At 41.7% G+C, this 12,728-nt stretch overlaps 1 protein-coding gene across 1 annotated transcript in view; it reads left to right on the forward strand.

Moving 5' to 3' along the window:
• Positions 1-12,728, forward strand: part of NPL (N-acetylneuraminate pyruvate lyase (dihydrodipicolinate synthase)) — a 38,975-nt gene that overhangs the window by 14,542 nt on the left and 11,705 nt on the right. The window contains exons 4-7 of the mRNA XM_011995327.1: positions 1,725-1,812; positions 7,371-7,428; positions 9,983-10,058; positions 11,940-12,032. Of these exons, the coding sequence (XP_011850717.1) occupies positions 1,725-1,812; positions 7,371-7,428; positions 9,983-10,058; positions 11,940-12,032 (315 nt within the window). The remainder of the gene's footprint in view (positions 1-1,724; positions 1,813-7,370; positions 7,429-9,982; positions 10,059-11,939; positions 12,033-12,728) is intronic.

Here is a 12,728-nt window from a genome sequence, read left to right on the forward strand (position 1 = left end):
GCCACTGCGCCCAGCCTCTTCTCTCTCTTAAGAATGGGCTTTATTCTGTCTTCCCCTGGCCTTTCAAATTGTGAATGGAAGGAATACTGTAAAGATAGCACACAAAGAAATCACAGGACTAGCAGTTATCCCCTTTTATTTCATAGAAAGTGAAAGTTTAAAAAAATTAGATCTTGAACATTTTAAGCCTGACAACTATATTTACCTGCGATTGAGCTGTCCCTTGCATGGTGTTCTGGGCTTTTGGACCCTTGAATGCATTTTTATTTTGAGAAGACTACACGTTGGCCCTGACCTATTGCTCTACCAACAGGAGCCCCTCCAGAGCTAGAGGTACCTGGTAATAATAATCAGAGCAGATTAAAACTTGTGTGAAAAAGTGTCCTGGGCCACATGTCAAAACCGAGACCTGATACAAAACCACTCAGTGTCCCTCTACAGCACTAAGTCATAGTGGAGAAGGCAGATTCTTACTCCACAAAGGGCAGCAGATCTCCCCTGGGTATGAGGAAAAAGCAGGAACATCCCTATAACCAGAGCACACTTGAAGTCAAGACCCCAAAGGAGTGGTTAAAAATACTTTCCAACTCCCCTCCCCTGCCTCCCGAACCTCTCCTCTTCCAGCCCAGTGCTGAGTGCTTAGAGATTCAGAGTGCCACCATATGCATGAGACCTCAGTAATGTATCCTACTGCCATAGACATCTTTCTGTGATCCATTAAGAAATGACTGTAGTAGGCTGGGCGCAGTGGCTCACGCCAGTAGTCCCAGCACTTTGGGAGACCGAGGCAGGCGGATCACCTGTGGTCCGGAGTTCAAGACCAGCCTGCCCAACATGGCAAAACCCCATCTCTACTAAAAATACAAAAAACTAGCTGGGCATGGTGGTGGGTACCTGTAATCCCAGCTACTCAGGAGGCTGAGGCAGGAGAACCACTTGAACCTGGGAGGCAGAGGTTGCAGTCAGCCAAGATCACGCCACTGTACTCCAGCCTGGGTGACAAGAGCAAAACTCTGTCTCAAAAAAATAAAATAAAAAAGAAATGATTGTAGTAGAAGGAAAAGAGGAAAGAGGATGAGTTTTGGAATCACACAACTCTGGATTCAAACAAATTATTTACTGTTTCAGACTTTATCTTTTCATCTGTAAATGAGAAAAATAATTTCTACTTTGCTGGGTTGTTAGAGTAAGTGGATATGTAAGAGCACTTGGTATAAGAAATATTAATATCCTTTGTGCTTTTTTATAAAATACTTAAAAAATGAGTTGTCCTAGAGCACTACCGTCATGTCAAACTATAAATGGAGATAGTTTGAGATCTGTAGTATACAAAAGTACCCGCATGAGTAACTCCCACTTATTTGACATTCTGGTACTGGATGGTGTTGATTTCTCTGCCATTCAAGCCCAGATATAAAACTGGGTAGTGTGTTTGGAGATTGACATAAAATGTGGGCAGTCATCTCTGTCTTTATTTAAAGTATTTGCTGACTGTCCCTAATATCAAGGTCAGATTTATAATTACAAGTCACAATTAACCTTCCCACTGCCTTTGACAAGGTGAAAGTGGAAAAAAGATGGAGCCTGAAGTGAAAATGGAAACATGGTATTTTCCCCTCCTGACCATCCTCAGTGCAGCGGTTTTTGACCCTGCACTTTCGGACTTGGGGTTGGAGGAGCAGAGGTGCTCCGTCGTCCCACTGACTTACTCTTTGTTTGAACAGTGAATGGTACAACGGGAGAAGGCCTGTCCCTGAGCATCTCAGAGCGTCGCCAGGTCGCAGAGGAGTGGGTGACAAAAGGGAAGGACAAGTAAGTGGCTGCATGAGGATAAAAATGCCCTTTGGCCTGTATTAAGTGAGCCTCTTCCCCAGAGGATACGCCCTCCCTGCTTTCTGGTCAGAGCTGGGGCTTGAGGTCAGCTGGTGGGAAGATGAGCAGGACCCCAGGGATCCTGGCTTCTTGGAGAAGAGCCCCCTCCCTTTGTGTGCAGAAGGGCAGCCAGAGTGCTAGACACACCTGCCATCCAGAGGTTCTGTTGGGAAACTGCTTACCTGTCTACGGGGCCAATCCCCTCACAGTTATCCGTCCTTGGGCTGAAGGATAAGAGGGGAGGGTGGTAATGGACTCTGCTGGTCACCTGGCTCTTCCACTGAGCAACTCACACCCCTTCCCTTCTCGGGATGAGTGCCTGATGCTTGTATTGGCCCACTTCTCCTTACAGGTCTCTATGCATCCGACTCAACATGCTCTTTTATGGTGCTTCTTCTTGTGCTCCTGGAGGACTTTCTGTAGTCCATAAACTTCCGTGCAGTGATATATTTTTGTAACACCCAATTCATGCCATGGTTGAACAAACAGGATAGTATCAGTTCCAAAAGCACTTCCAGTTAACTAAGTTTGTTTTTTTGAGATGGAGCTCACTCTGTTACCCAGGCTGGAGTGCAGTGGTGCGATCTTGGCTCACCGCAACCTCTACCTCCTGGCTTCAAGCAATTCTCCTGCCTCAGCCTCCTGAGTACTTGGGACTATAGGCACATGCCACCGTGCCTGGCTAATTTTTTTGTACTTTTAGTAGAAGTGGGATTTCACTGTGTTAGCCAGGATGGTCTCCATCTCCTGACCTCGTGATCTACCCCCTCAGCCTCCCAAAGTGCTAGGATTACAGGCGTGAGCCACCGTGCCTGGCCAACTAAGTTTTATTGATTTTCTGTTATGTTGTTATATGTTATGTACTGTGCTAGGCACCAGCAGTATAAAGTAAGGGCTCTGCCTTCAGGTTGCTGACCATCTGGTAGGGATGTTAGATCATGAAAACTAACACCCCAACCCTTCTGATGAATGTATAAACAAAAAGGGAGTGATTGATGTTGTCTTAGGTGGAAGTAAAAGAATAGAGGTAAGTTCCAAGTGAGCAGAGGTGGTCAGTATGAAGCCCATAGTGTCCCTGGGAATCCTTAATGGCTTCAGGGCACCTCCAGTACCTGAAATTATGTGCCAAACTTGAGTGCATATCCACGGAACCATTTTCTGGTGAGCCATCAGCTTTCAGTTAATTTTGTCAGATCTAGGGTCCAAAAAGATTAAGGACAGTGGGCAGAGTATGAAAACAGGAGGGCTAAGGGCACATATTAAGAACAGTACCAAAAATGAGGGACAGGGAAGGTAGGCAGAGACAGAAAGCCCTCAGAAGGTAGGAGGCCAGTCAGGAGTGAGTCCTGTCACTGCAACCAGGAAGAAGAATGATTTCAGAGACTGTCAGTGGAGCAGGGGCCATAGAGCCCAACTGCCTGAGTTTGAGGCCCAGCTCTGCTTTTTATTAGCGCTGGGAACTCAGGCATATCACCTAACTTCTGTGTGCTTCATCCCTAAGATAGAAGTAATAATAGTACCTCACTTATGAGGTTGTAGTGAGGATTAGAACAATGCCTGGCAGGCACAGTTCACTAAACACATTCACACTAATGTAAGAATTCATTGTAACTATTTGCAGTAGATGCTATGTTCATTATAACATTTGTTATAATAACTATTAGACGCCATGAAAGTCAGCACAGGAAAGACTGAGAAGACCACTAGGTTTGACACATCATAGGAAGTCACTGATGACCTCTGAAAGAGCAGGGCCAGTCAGGTTATTGCAGAGAAGCCAGACTGCAGTAAGTTACAGAATGCAACAGATATCTGCAAGTGGGGGCAGTGAGTGCAGCTGATCCTCACAAAAAGTTTTCTGGCAAAGGGAAGGAGAGATGGAGTAGTACATTAGGAAGGAAGGAATAGGCAAGATTGAAAGAAGCATAGTTTTGTTAAGTGGAAAAATGTTGAGCGTGTTTCTATGCTGAAAGGACACTGCCATGGGAGAAGAGATTAAAGATACAGAGAAGACCGGTAAACCTTGGCTGGGTACAGTGGCTTATACCTGTAATCCCAGCACTTTGGGAGACCAAGGCAGACGGATTGCTTAAGCCCAGGAGATCAGGACCAGCCTGGGCAACATATGGAGACCCTGTCTCTACAAAAAATAAAAAAAATAATTAGCCAGGCATAGTGGTATGCCCCTGTGGTCCCAGCCACTTGGGAGGCTGAGGCAGGAGGATCACTTGAGCCCCGGGGGCACAGAGGTCGCTGTGAGCCGAAATCACACTACTGCACTCCAGCCTGGGTGACAGAGCAAAACCCTTCTTTAAAAAAAAAAAAAAAAAAAAAAAAGTGGTGAATTGATACCTTTGATGGAAGGTCTTGGATAGGGGGTTTTGGCTAGGGATTTGAAATGTAGATGCTCCTTCACTGGTGATAGGATTACGTCCTGATGAATTGATCAGAAATTGATTCAACTTACAATTTACATTGAGTTTTAAAGACATAACCCTGTCATAAGTCAGGGAGTGTAATGATACTTTCACACCATCGTAAGGTCAAACCGTCATAAGCTGGGGACCATCCACACAACCCAAAGTAGACAGAGTAGCTTTAGAAGACAGCTGAAGGCCTGGCACAGTGGCTCATATCTGTAATCTCAGCACTTTGTGAGGCTGAGGTAGGCAGATCACCTGAGGTCAGGAGATTGAGACCAACCTGGCCAACATGGCGAAACCCCGTCTCTACTAAAAATACAAAAATTAGCTGGGCGTGGTGGCAGGCACCTGTAATCCCAACTAATCAGGAGGCTGAGGCAGGAGAATCGCTTGTACCCTGGAGGTGGAGGTTGCAGTGAGCTGAGGTCGCACCACTGCACTCTAGCCTGGGCGACAGAGCGGGCCGACGTCTAAAAAAAAAAGCAGCAGCAGCTAGGAGGAAAGCAAATGGTGATGTAGCCCCGTGCACAGGTGGAGAGGAGGAAGGGTAAGGGAGTTTGTAAAAGCTTCATCTTTGGTGTCTGGGACTCTAGGACATCTGCTCAGAACAAGGAGTTGGGTAGAATTTAGAGCTTGACAGGAATAGTCAAGATTTGGAGTAGCCACTCCAGATAAATGAGTCATGACAGCCAGAAGGCTTGTTGGAACCTCCTCCTGGATTGAGAGATTACTAGGAAATTTGTAATTTAAATTTCCAACAGTGGTAGCTGTGCCTAGCAGCCCAGGAGAACGAGGAAGAGCGAATGGATGATTGGCTTCACCTAAGCCAAGAGAAAGGGGTAGTGAAGGAAGGGGTCTTACAATAAAACTGCTGGTGAGAGTTCAACAGGTCAGTCAGCCCTCCTTTTTCCATTCAGCAGTCTTCTGTTACCCTTTAAAAATACAAAGCTGATCATGTCACTTCCCAGCTAGGTACTGTTTTACCTAAGACATAGCTAGCCAAGAACTCCTGGAGGACTCGGTGATTGGGCCTAAACAGGAATGTGGTGTCTCTGTCTCATGAGGGCATGTGTTTATTCAAGGTCCTTCAGAAGACTCACTGGGATGACTGCATTCACAGCTGAACATTATTAATCCCACTTTGAGAAGACCATTCTCACTGTGGCCTCTCCCCAGTTGGGAACATGGAGTACCCCCAAAAATGAACATCAGGGTGTCAGAGCAAATATCCCCTTTTGGCCAAATTCTGAGGAGATTTGCAAAGTAGGAAATTGCTTTTTATAGTGAATTCACTTCTCACAGGACTAGTTCCTGGTTGTATTCTTTGAGGAAACTCTTTATTTTTATCTCCAACCAAAAATATCTCAGTATCATACCTATCTTCATGCACGTATACCACCAAATACAGCATCTAAAACAATGCTTAACCAAAATAAGTACTCATGTATTGTTTAATCAGTTATTGCTTTTCAAGTTCTGTTTGGTTGAACCTTAAATTCTATTCCCTGAACATTTTTTAAAATCCCTAATGATTCTTTACTGTTTTCTATATTTTTACAGCATTAAAAGGCTCTATTCTTTTTTTTTTCTTTTTTGTTCTCCCAAACTTGTTTTTTTTCTTTAAGTCTCTATTCTTAAGGCTTAATAGTAATAACTGCTAATATTTATAAAGCATTTACTATGTCATGTACCATGCTGTGTTTTACTTGCATGAACTCACATAATCCTTACAATAGCCCTGTGAGACAGGTAATGTTATTATCTGAATTATTACAGGAATTGAAGTGTAAAGGTGTTAAGTGCCTTTCTGAGGAGTTCACAGCTGGTTCGTAACAGTCAGGATTCAAGCTCAAGACTCTAACTCTGGGATATAAGTTCTTAACACTATGTTGCACCACTTCCCAATTAGATTTCTTCCCTAGTGCTTGATTCACCATTGGCATCTTGATTTTTTAAAATTTACATTTGATCTAAGTCAACAAATAGTAGCCAATGCCAGATATATGCAAAGCACTTTTATATGCATATATGCAATATCATTTACGTATAAAAATCATATGTAATATCTAACACATAAAGTGATTCTAAACATGATTAAACTAGATCATTTACTTCCATTAGAATTTATTTGTTATTTCTTTTATTTTTATTTTTAATTATTTTTTGAGACATGGTCTTGCTCTGTTGCCCACCCTGGGGTGCAGTGGCATGATCTTGGCTTACTGCAGCCTCCACCTCCTGGGCTCAAGTGATTCTCCCACCTCAGCCCCCAAGTAGCCAGGACTACAGGCACACACCACCACACTTGGCTAATTTTTTGTATTTTGGGTAGAGATGGGGTTTTGCCATGTTGCCCAGGCTGGTCTTGAACTCCTGAGCTCGAGTAGTCCACCCACCTCAGCCTCCCAAAGTGCTGGGATTATAAGTATGAGACACTGCACCCAACCTAGAATTGATTTTTAAATTTTGTGTCTTTTATCACAACTTAGAAATGTTTTATGTAAGCATGTATATAAGATTAATTTCTACAGACTCCAATTTAAGATAATGGGCATGGACTAAATTATCTCTGTGATCCTCTGCCTCTAACTTAATGAGAGATGAATCCCATTTATGTACACGTTTAACAGTTTTCAGCATATATTTCTGCTGTTAGTGATATGAAACCTCCATGATACTGAATGAACATACCACCTTCCCACTGGCTCGAAATGAAGTCATTGCAGAAATGGCTGTATTCCTACAGAAAGGAAGAAATGGAATACCCTTTTAACCTTGCCTTTAAATACCTCCTCTGGGACTGAATATTCTCTGCTATGAAATCAGAATCATCCTAGACACGATCAAATCACAACCAACCTCTCAGTAACATGACAAGACTTTGATATCAATGACCTATGTTAAAAAGATCACCATAAGTCCCTTTAGGTAGATTAAATATATTGCTATAGAACTTAATAAGTGAGATTAATAAGGTGTCAGTTAACTGCTAAAACCAGCACAAACCAGGATAGTGCAGCCCTTCTGCATGCCTCTAAACTCTAAGCGATGCAGCAGTGTTTTTTTCTTTTGCAGGCTGGATCAGGTGGTAATTCACGTAGGAGCACTGAGCTTGAAGGAGTCACAGGAACTGGTATGTATGCAGCTCCATCTGGGAGAGACCACTCATGGGGCCTCAATTTTTATGCTGCAGTTAAAATCAGTACTATATTTGCTATGTCGTGGATGGTGTGCCTGAAAAGATAAGGTGTGGGATCTCAGGGGCTCACTGCCTAGAAGCAGGCATTGAGCCATGAAGAAAGGATTGTAGCTCTAGGTGATGATGACTATAGAATAGGAGATGGAGGCACCTTCCACCAAGGAGAGTAAGGATGGATGCAGCTGTAGCTGAGTTTGCAGGTAAGGAGCAGAACTGAGCCAATTTCAATTTTCTCTGTGAAGTAGAAGGCAGTGCCATCTGCAGGGCACAGATGGACAAAGTATAAAGACTTGAAGAATGGCAAATGTGAATTCTGCATTGGAGAAAGGGGGAGGGAGCTAAAACACAAAAGGATTGCTTGGTGGTACTGAAGACCAACTTAAGTTGTAAGTTATAAATTTGTCATACCACCCTTCAGCACAGTTGTGGAATTTTTTTTTCTGGGTACACTCTTTAGCCAGAATATAGGAACAAGAACACAGACAATTAGATTGCTCCAGCTTTAGGGATTAGCAGGTTAGGTGGAGCAGAAGCAAGACAGGAAGGGGTTAAATTTCCTGGCAGAAAAGCAGGTGGTATGGTGATTCTGAGGCCTGGGTGAATTGGTTAAGAAAAGAAGGCACACACTTTGGGAGGCCGAGGCAGGCGGATCACGAGGTCAGGAGTTTGAGACCAGCCTGACCAACATGGTGAAACCTTGTCTCTACTAAAAATACAAAAAGTAGCCGGGCATGGTGGTGGGCACCTATAATCCCAGCTACTCAGGAGGCTGAGGCAGGAGAATTGCTTGAACGCAGGAGGCGGAGGTTGTAGTGAGCTGAGATCGTGCCACTGTACTCCAGTCTGGGCAACAGAGCGAGACTCCATCTCAAAAAAAAAAAAAAAAAAAAAGCACAAAGATGTTCAAAATTGTTTATCAGAAGGCGCTGTACCTGGACTGCTACAAATTGACCAAGTTTCCAGAACTTAGATATATGACTTTTTCTGGCCCAGCTTCTTCTTAATGGATTTTGTTTGTTTTGGCTATTTGGATTTAAAAATGGGATGTATAATATATTTGCAAAAAATTGCAATTTAGTGCTTTAGGCAAGATGCAAAGGAAGATCTATCATTAGCCATAATAAGTGTGGAATCAGAATTTAGAGACTTGAATTATTCCTCTTACATTTGATTTGTTTCTCTTACAAAAGGTTTTTCAACTAAGGCAGTATGGTGTAGGGTATATTTTTCTTTTTTTTTTTCTCTTTTCAATTGCTTCTTTTCCAATGTATAATACAAATTTTAAAATATTATCATGTAATGATATGAATGACAGTATCATCCATTGGGCTGAACACCCAAATAGTATAGAAGTAGTTTTGGAATTAATAATCCTCTGGAATAGGGATAATCTGCTGGTACAGGGGTAGTCTTGCCAAAGAGACAGTAACATTGGCATCTTCTTAGCCATAACTCTTTATTGGATGATGCTTGAATGGACACTGCCATCAACTCTCTTAGGTGTTTCCTCTTTCCTTGCTTTCAGCTAAGGTTACTCTTCTGCTCTTTTTCTAAACAGAGTACTAATCAAATGATTTAAATATATCACATTCTGATCCTGTGTTAATGAAATTATTCCCAGTGCCTTAATTTGGCTATATCCCCATCTTCTCCTTTTAACTATTCTAGTTTACTTCTGCAGAAAGATAATCACGTCTATTAGATATAGATATTACAAGTCAAAGTCTCAGAAGGAAGCCCTTTTCCCTTTTTAGAGAGTAGGGCATGTTCCGAAACAATCAACAGCATCTGCTGGTTCCTTGCTATGTGCCAGGCACCATGATTGACCTGGACTCAAGGGTAAGCAAGATCTGAGCCCTGCCCTGAGGGACTTACACTCTAGTTGGAGGACAGTCACCATACACAACTGCCTTACAACCTGGTAGGTTTAGGTATTTTACTTGAAATAGATACATAGTGTTATAAGGGTCCAGCAAGAGGAAATGTTACTTTTTTCTGGAGGAATTTGAGAAAATATTAGAAATATGGGGCAAAGCATCTTCTGTGATATATATAATCTTTTCCTTTTCAGCATGTCTCAACTGCATTCCCAATCTAATATAAATTTTTAAATATGACTGTCACGTCATTGGACAGAAAAGACAGTATCAGCAATGGGCTAAACAGAAGAGAAATTACATCAGCAGATATCTCGAGTAACAGTTACAACTTATCAAACGACCTACTTATGTCTCCTTAGCAAGGTTTTTTGTGCTGACAAAATATGAAGTATAAGATTAAGTGCACAGCTCACCGTCATCAAGGAGCTCTACTTTGCGACCTGGGATTTTCCTGGCAATGACATTCATTAAATTTGGTTAATTTTCCCACTCTCCAGTGGTACATCAGTTGGCAAATTTGAAGAGCTTGTTACTGATCTTAGTATCTAAGCTATAGATGACTGTAGTAAATCACTTGTTCCAATATGGTCTTCTTTCTTCCTTTAAAGGCCCAACATGCAGCAGAAATAGGAGCTGATGGCATCGCTGTCATTGCACCGTTCTTCCTCAAGCCATGGACCAAAGGTAAGCAGATAGGCCTGAATGCATGGCACCTCACATGGTCCACTTCTTGCCTCCATTCAAAATGGTTATATTTAGTTTGTGAGAGTAAAGCACTATAGATTGGAGGCTTAAAGTTGCAAAGGTACAGTGGTTCTCTGAAATATTTGCTCTCCCTGGATCCATAAAAGGGACTGCATTAAAGTACTTCAGTTCTTTTGCCCAGTAATCGATCTGATTGGGTAATCTGCTGAGCCTCTGTTGATGGGTAGATGCCTATGTTTGGGTCAAGTGTCTGCTCCTGGACCAGTGAGTTGTATAGGGTGTCAGTCACATGGCAAAGCATGGGACCATTTTCCTTAGAAGAATATAAGTGATGGGCATTTTGAGACTACATATCCTATTCAAGGTCGAGTGAATGATGAATTTTAAGAGATTTCACAGAAATATTCATTGCCTTCCAAAATACAAAAGTATTGCTTTCTCTTTCTCTACTGTCTTCTCTGTGGAAACTATTTATGGTGTCTAAGTATACCAAGTCTTTTTAATCCTTTTTGATTAGCAAAAAAAGAAGTATAAATTTTAGAAGGATAAAAACAGACACTATTCGCCTACATGATTAAATAAATCCATAATTAAATGCATAATAGGTCTAATTCGTCATGAAATATCACCTATTATTGATACATAGAAAATAATTCATGTGAGTAAGCAATTTAATATTTATAAATTGCTAGTTTAAAATGAACATTTTTAAAGTTTTTAAAATTTTTTAAATTGTTCTTTAGAGATGAGGTCTTGCTCTATTGCCCAGGCTGGAGTACAGTGGCATGATCATAGCTCACTGCAGCCTCGAATTCCTGGGCTCAAGCAACCCTCCTCCATTGGCCTCCCAAGTAGCTGGAACTTACAGGCACGTACCACCATGCCAAGCTAATTTTTAAAAGAATTTTTGTAGGGACGAGATGTTGGTATGTTGCCTAAGATGATCTTGAATTCTTGGCCTTGATCCTCCTGCCTCAGCCTCCCAAAGTGCTGGGATTACAGGCATGAGCCACTGTGTCCAGCCCAACATTTAAAAATTTTTTCACATGGCTTTACAAATTTTTACATGAATATATTTCCTAAAAGGAAAAATAATGTATACATAATAATTTGTCAGAAATATTATCATAGACTGAATACACATCATAACAGTATTCAGATGACCTATATAAAATTCTCCTGTTACCCAGTGGCATCCAAAGCATGAGGAGTGCTGCTGGACTTATCATCTGCAGTAGCGTTGCAGGCAAAGCTCACGTGAGATGATGCAGGAAATGCCACTTCCTCAGCAAACCAGAGTGTGCTCTCTTTTGATGTATCTGGATTTCTCCCCAAAGGGAAAAGTACCAAATTTTGCTGGAATTCTTGCAAAATGTGCCACTATTCTTGCAAAATGTGCCACTACTCCTATAACTTCCCTCTTGAAGCAGATATTGTTTATCTTTTTGTTACAGGGTTTTCTCAATTAAAATCTTATTATTGTCCTAGAGTAGTCTCTGTTGTTTACTGTCCACACTTAGCCTTTTTGGGGTAAGAAGACAAGAGTTTCATGTGATGGACTTACATTTTTCATCATCATCTCTTAATATATGGGAAGGTTTTCATCAATTTTGTAATAGAGTTTAGTATGGTAGGAGAATAATCATCTTATTTTGGGCTTTCTACAGAAGGAAAATAAAACTTGAAGGAAGTGAGTTGCAAAAACATTGCAGTAGCAGTAGCAGGGATGGTAAGAGTGGTTGAGAATTTGAGGCTTCTGAGAAACATGGTTGTGTTTCATCAGATGATTTGTTTTTTTAACCAGGGAAAGCCACTGTTTTACACCTGTTCTCACTATGACTGTTCCTGCTGTTCTTTCAGATATCCTGATTAATTTCCTAAAGGAAGTGGCTGCTGCCGCCCCTGCCCTGCCATTTTATTACTATCACATTCCTGCCTTGACAGGGGTAAAGAGTAAGTACTGCTTCTTTTGATATTTCTTTCCTTCCAACTCTCACATTTTACCCTATTATGCTAAGAAACTCCACTCCATCCCACCCTACCCCATGCCACAAAAGCACACCACCACTGACTGGGCAGTTCCAGTTGCTTCTAAATGTCCCTCTGAAGTCCCAGCCCTTATCAATCATTCACACTGCTGTATAATGGAAGTTGTTAGGTATGAAAGGAAATCTGATCTCTGGGCACTTGTAGCACATACCTTTCGTCTTTACCACACACACCCCTTCTTCTTATTGAGAAGACGTGAGTCTGTAAGCCTCACTAGGAGAGGAGTGTGTCTACCTTGAACCTATTGTATTCTTAGTGCCTATAGCACATAGGAAAGTCCTCTGATCTCTTCTGACTTCTCTTCTAGCTTTTCTTTTGTTATTACTGTATTTCTCCAGAAAGAAGAGTTTTACAATTAGCTGAAATTTCTTAGATTATTTTTAAAATCCCACTCTTTTCTAAATTCCATTAGAGGAAAAATGGAGGCTGTACTTTATAAACATTCTGAAGGGAAAAAAAAGAAAAAAAACTGCTTTTCCTATTCTCTACTCTCATACTTAGCACTCAACACAAAACATTTTACCTCTGGCCACCAAAATGTGTGTGGGCATTTCTCCCCACCAACAACCAATTCTTCATCAGAGACGAAGTGAGTGTCCT

The sequence above is a fragment of the Mandrillus leucophaeus genome, unplaced genomic scaffold (assembly GCF_000951045.1).
Source record: "Mandrillus leucophaeus isolate KB7577 unplaced genomic scaffold, Mleu.le_1.0 Scaffold484, whole genome shotgun sequence".
NCBI classification, from domain to species: Eukaryota; Metazoa; Chordata; class Mammalia; order Primates; family Cercopithecidae; genus Mandrillus; species Mandrillus leucophaeus.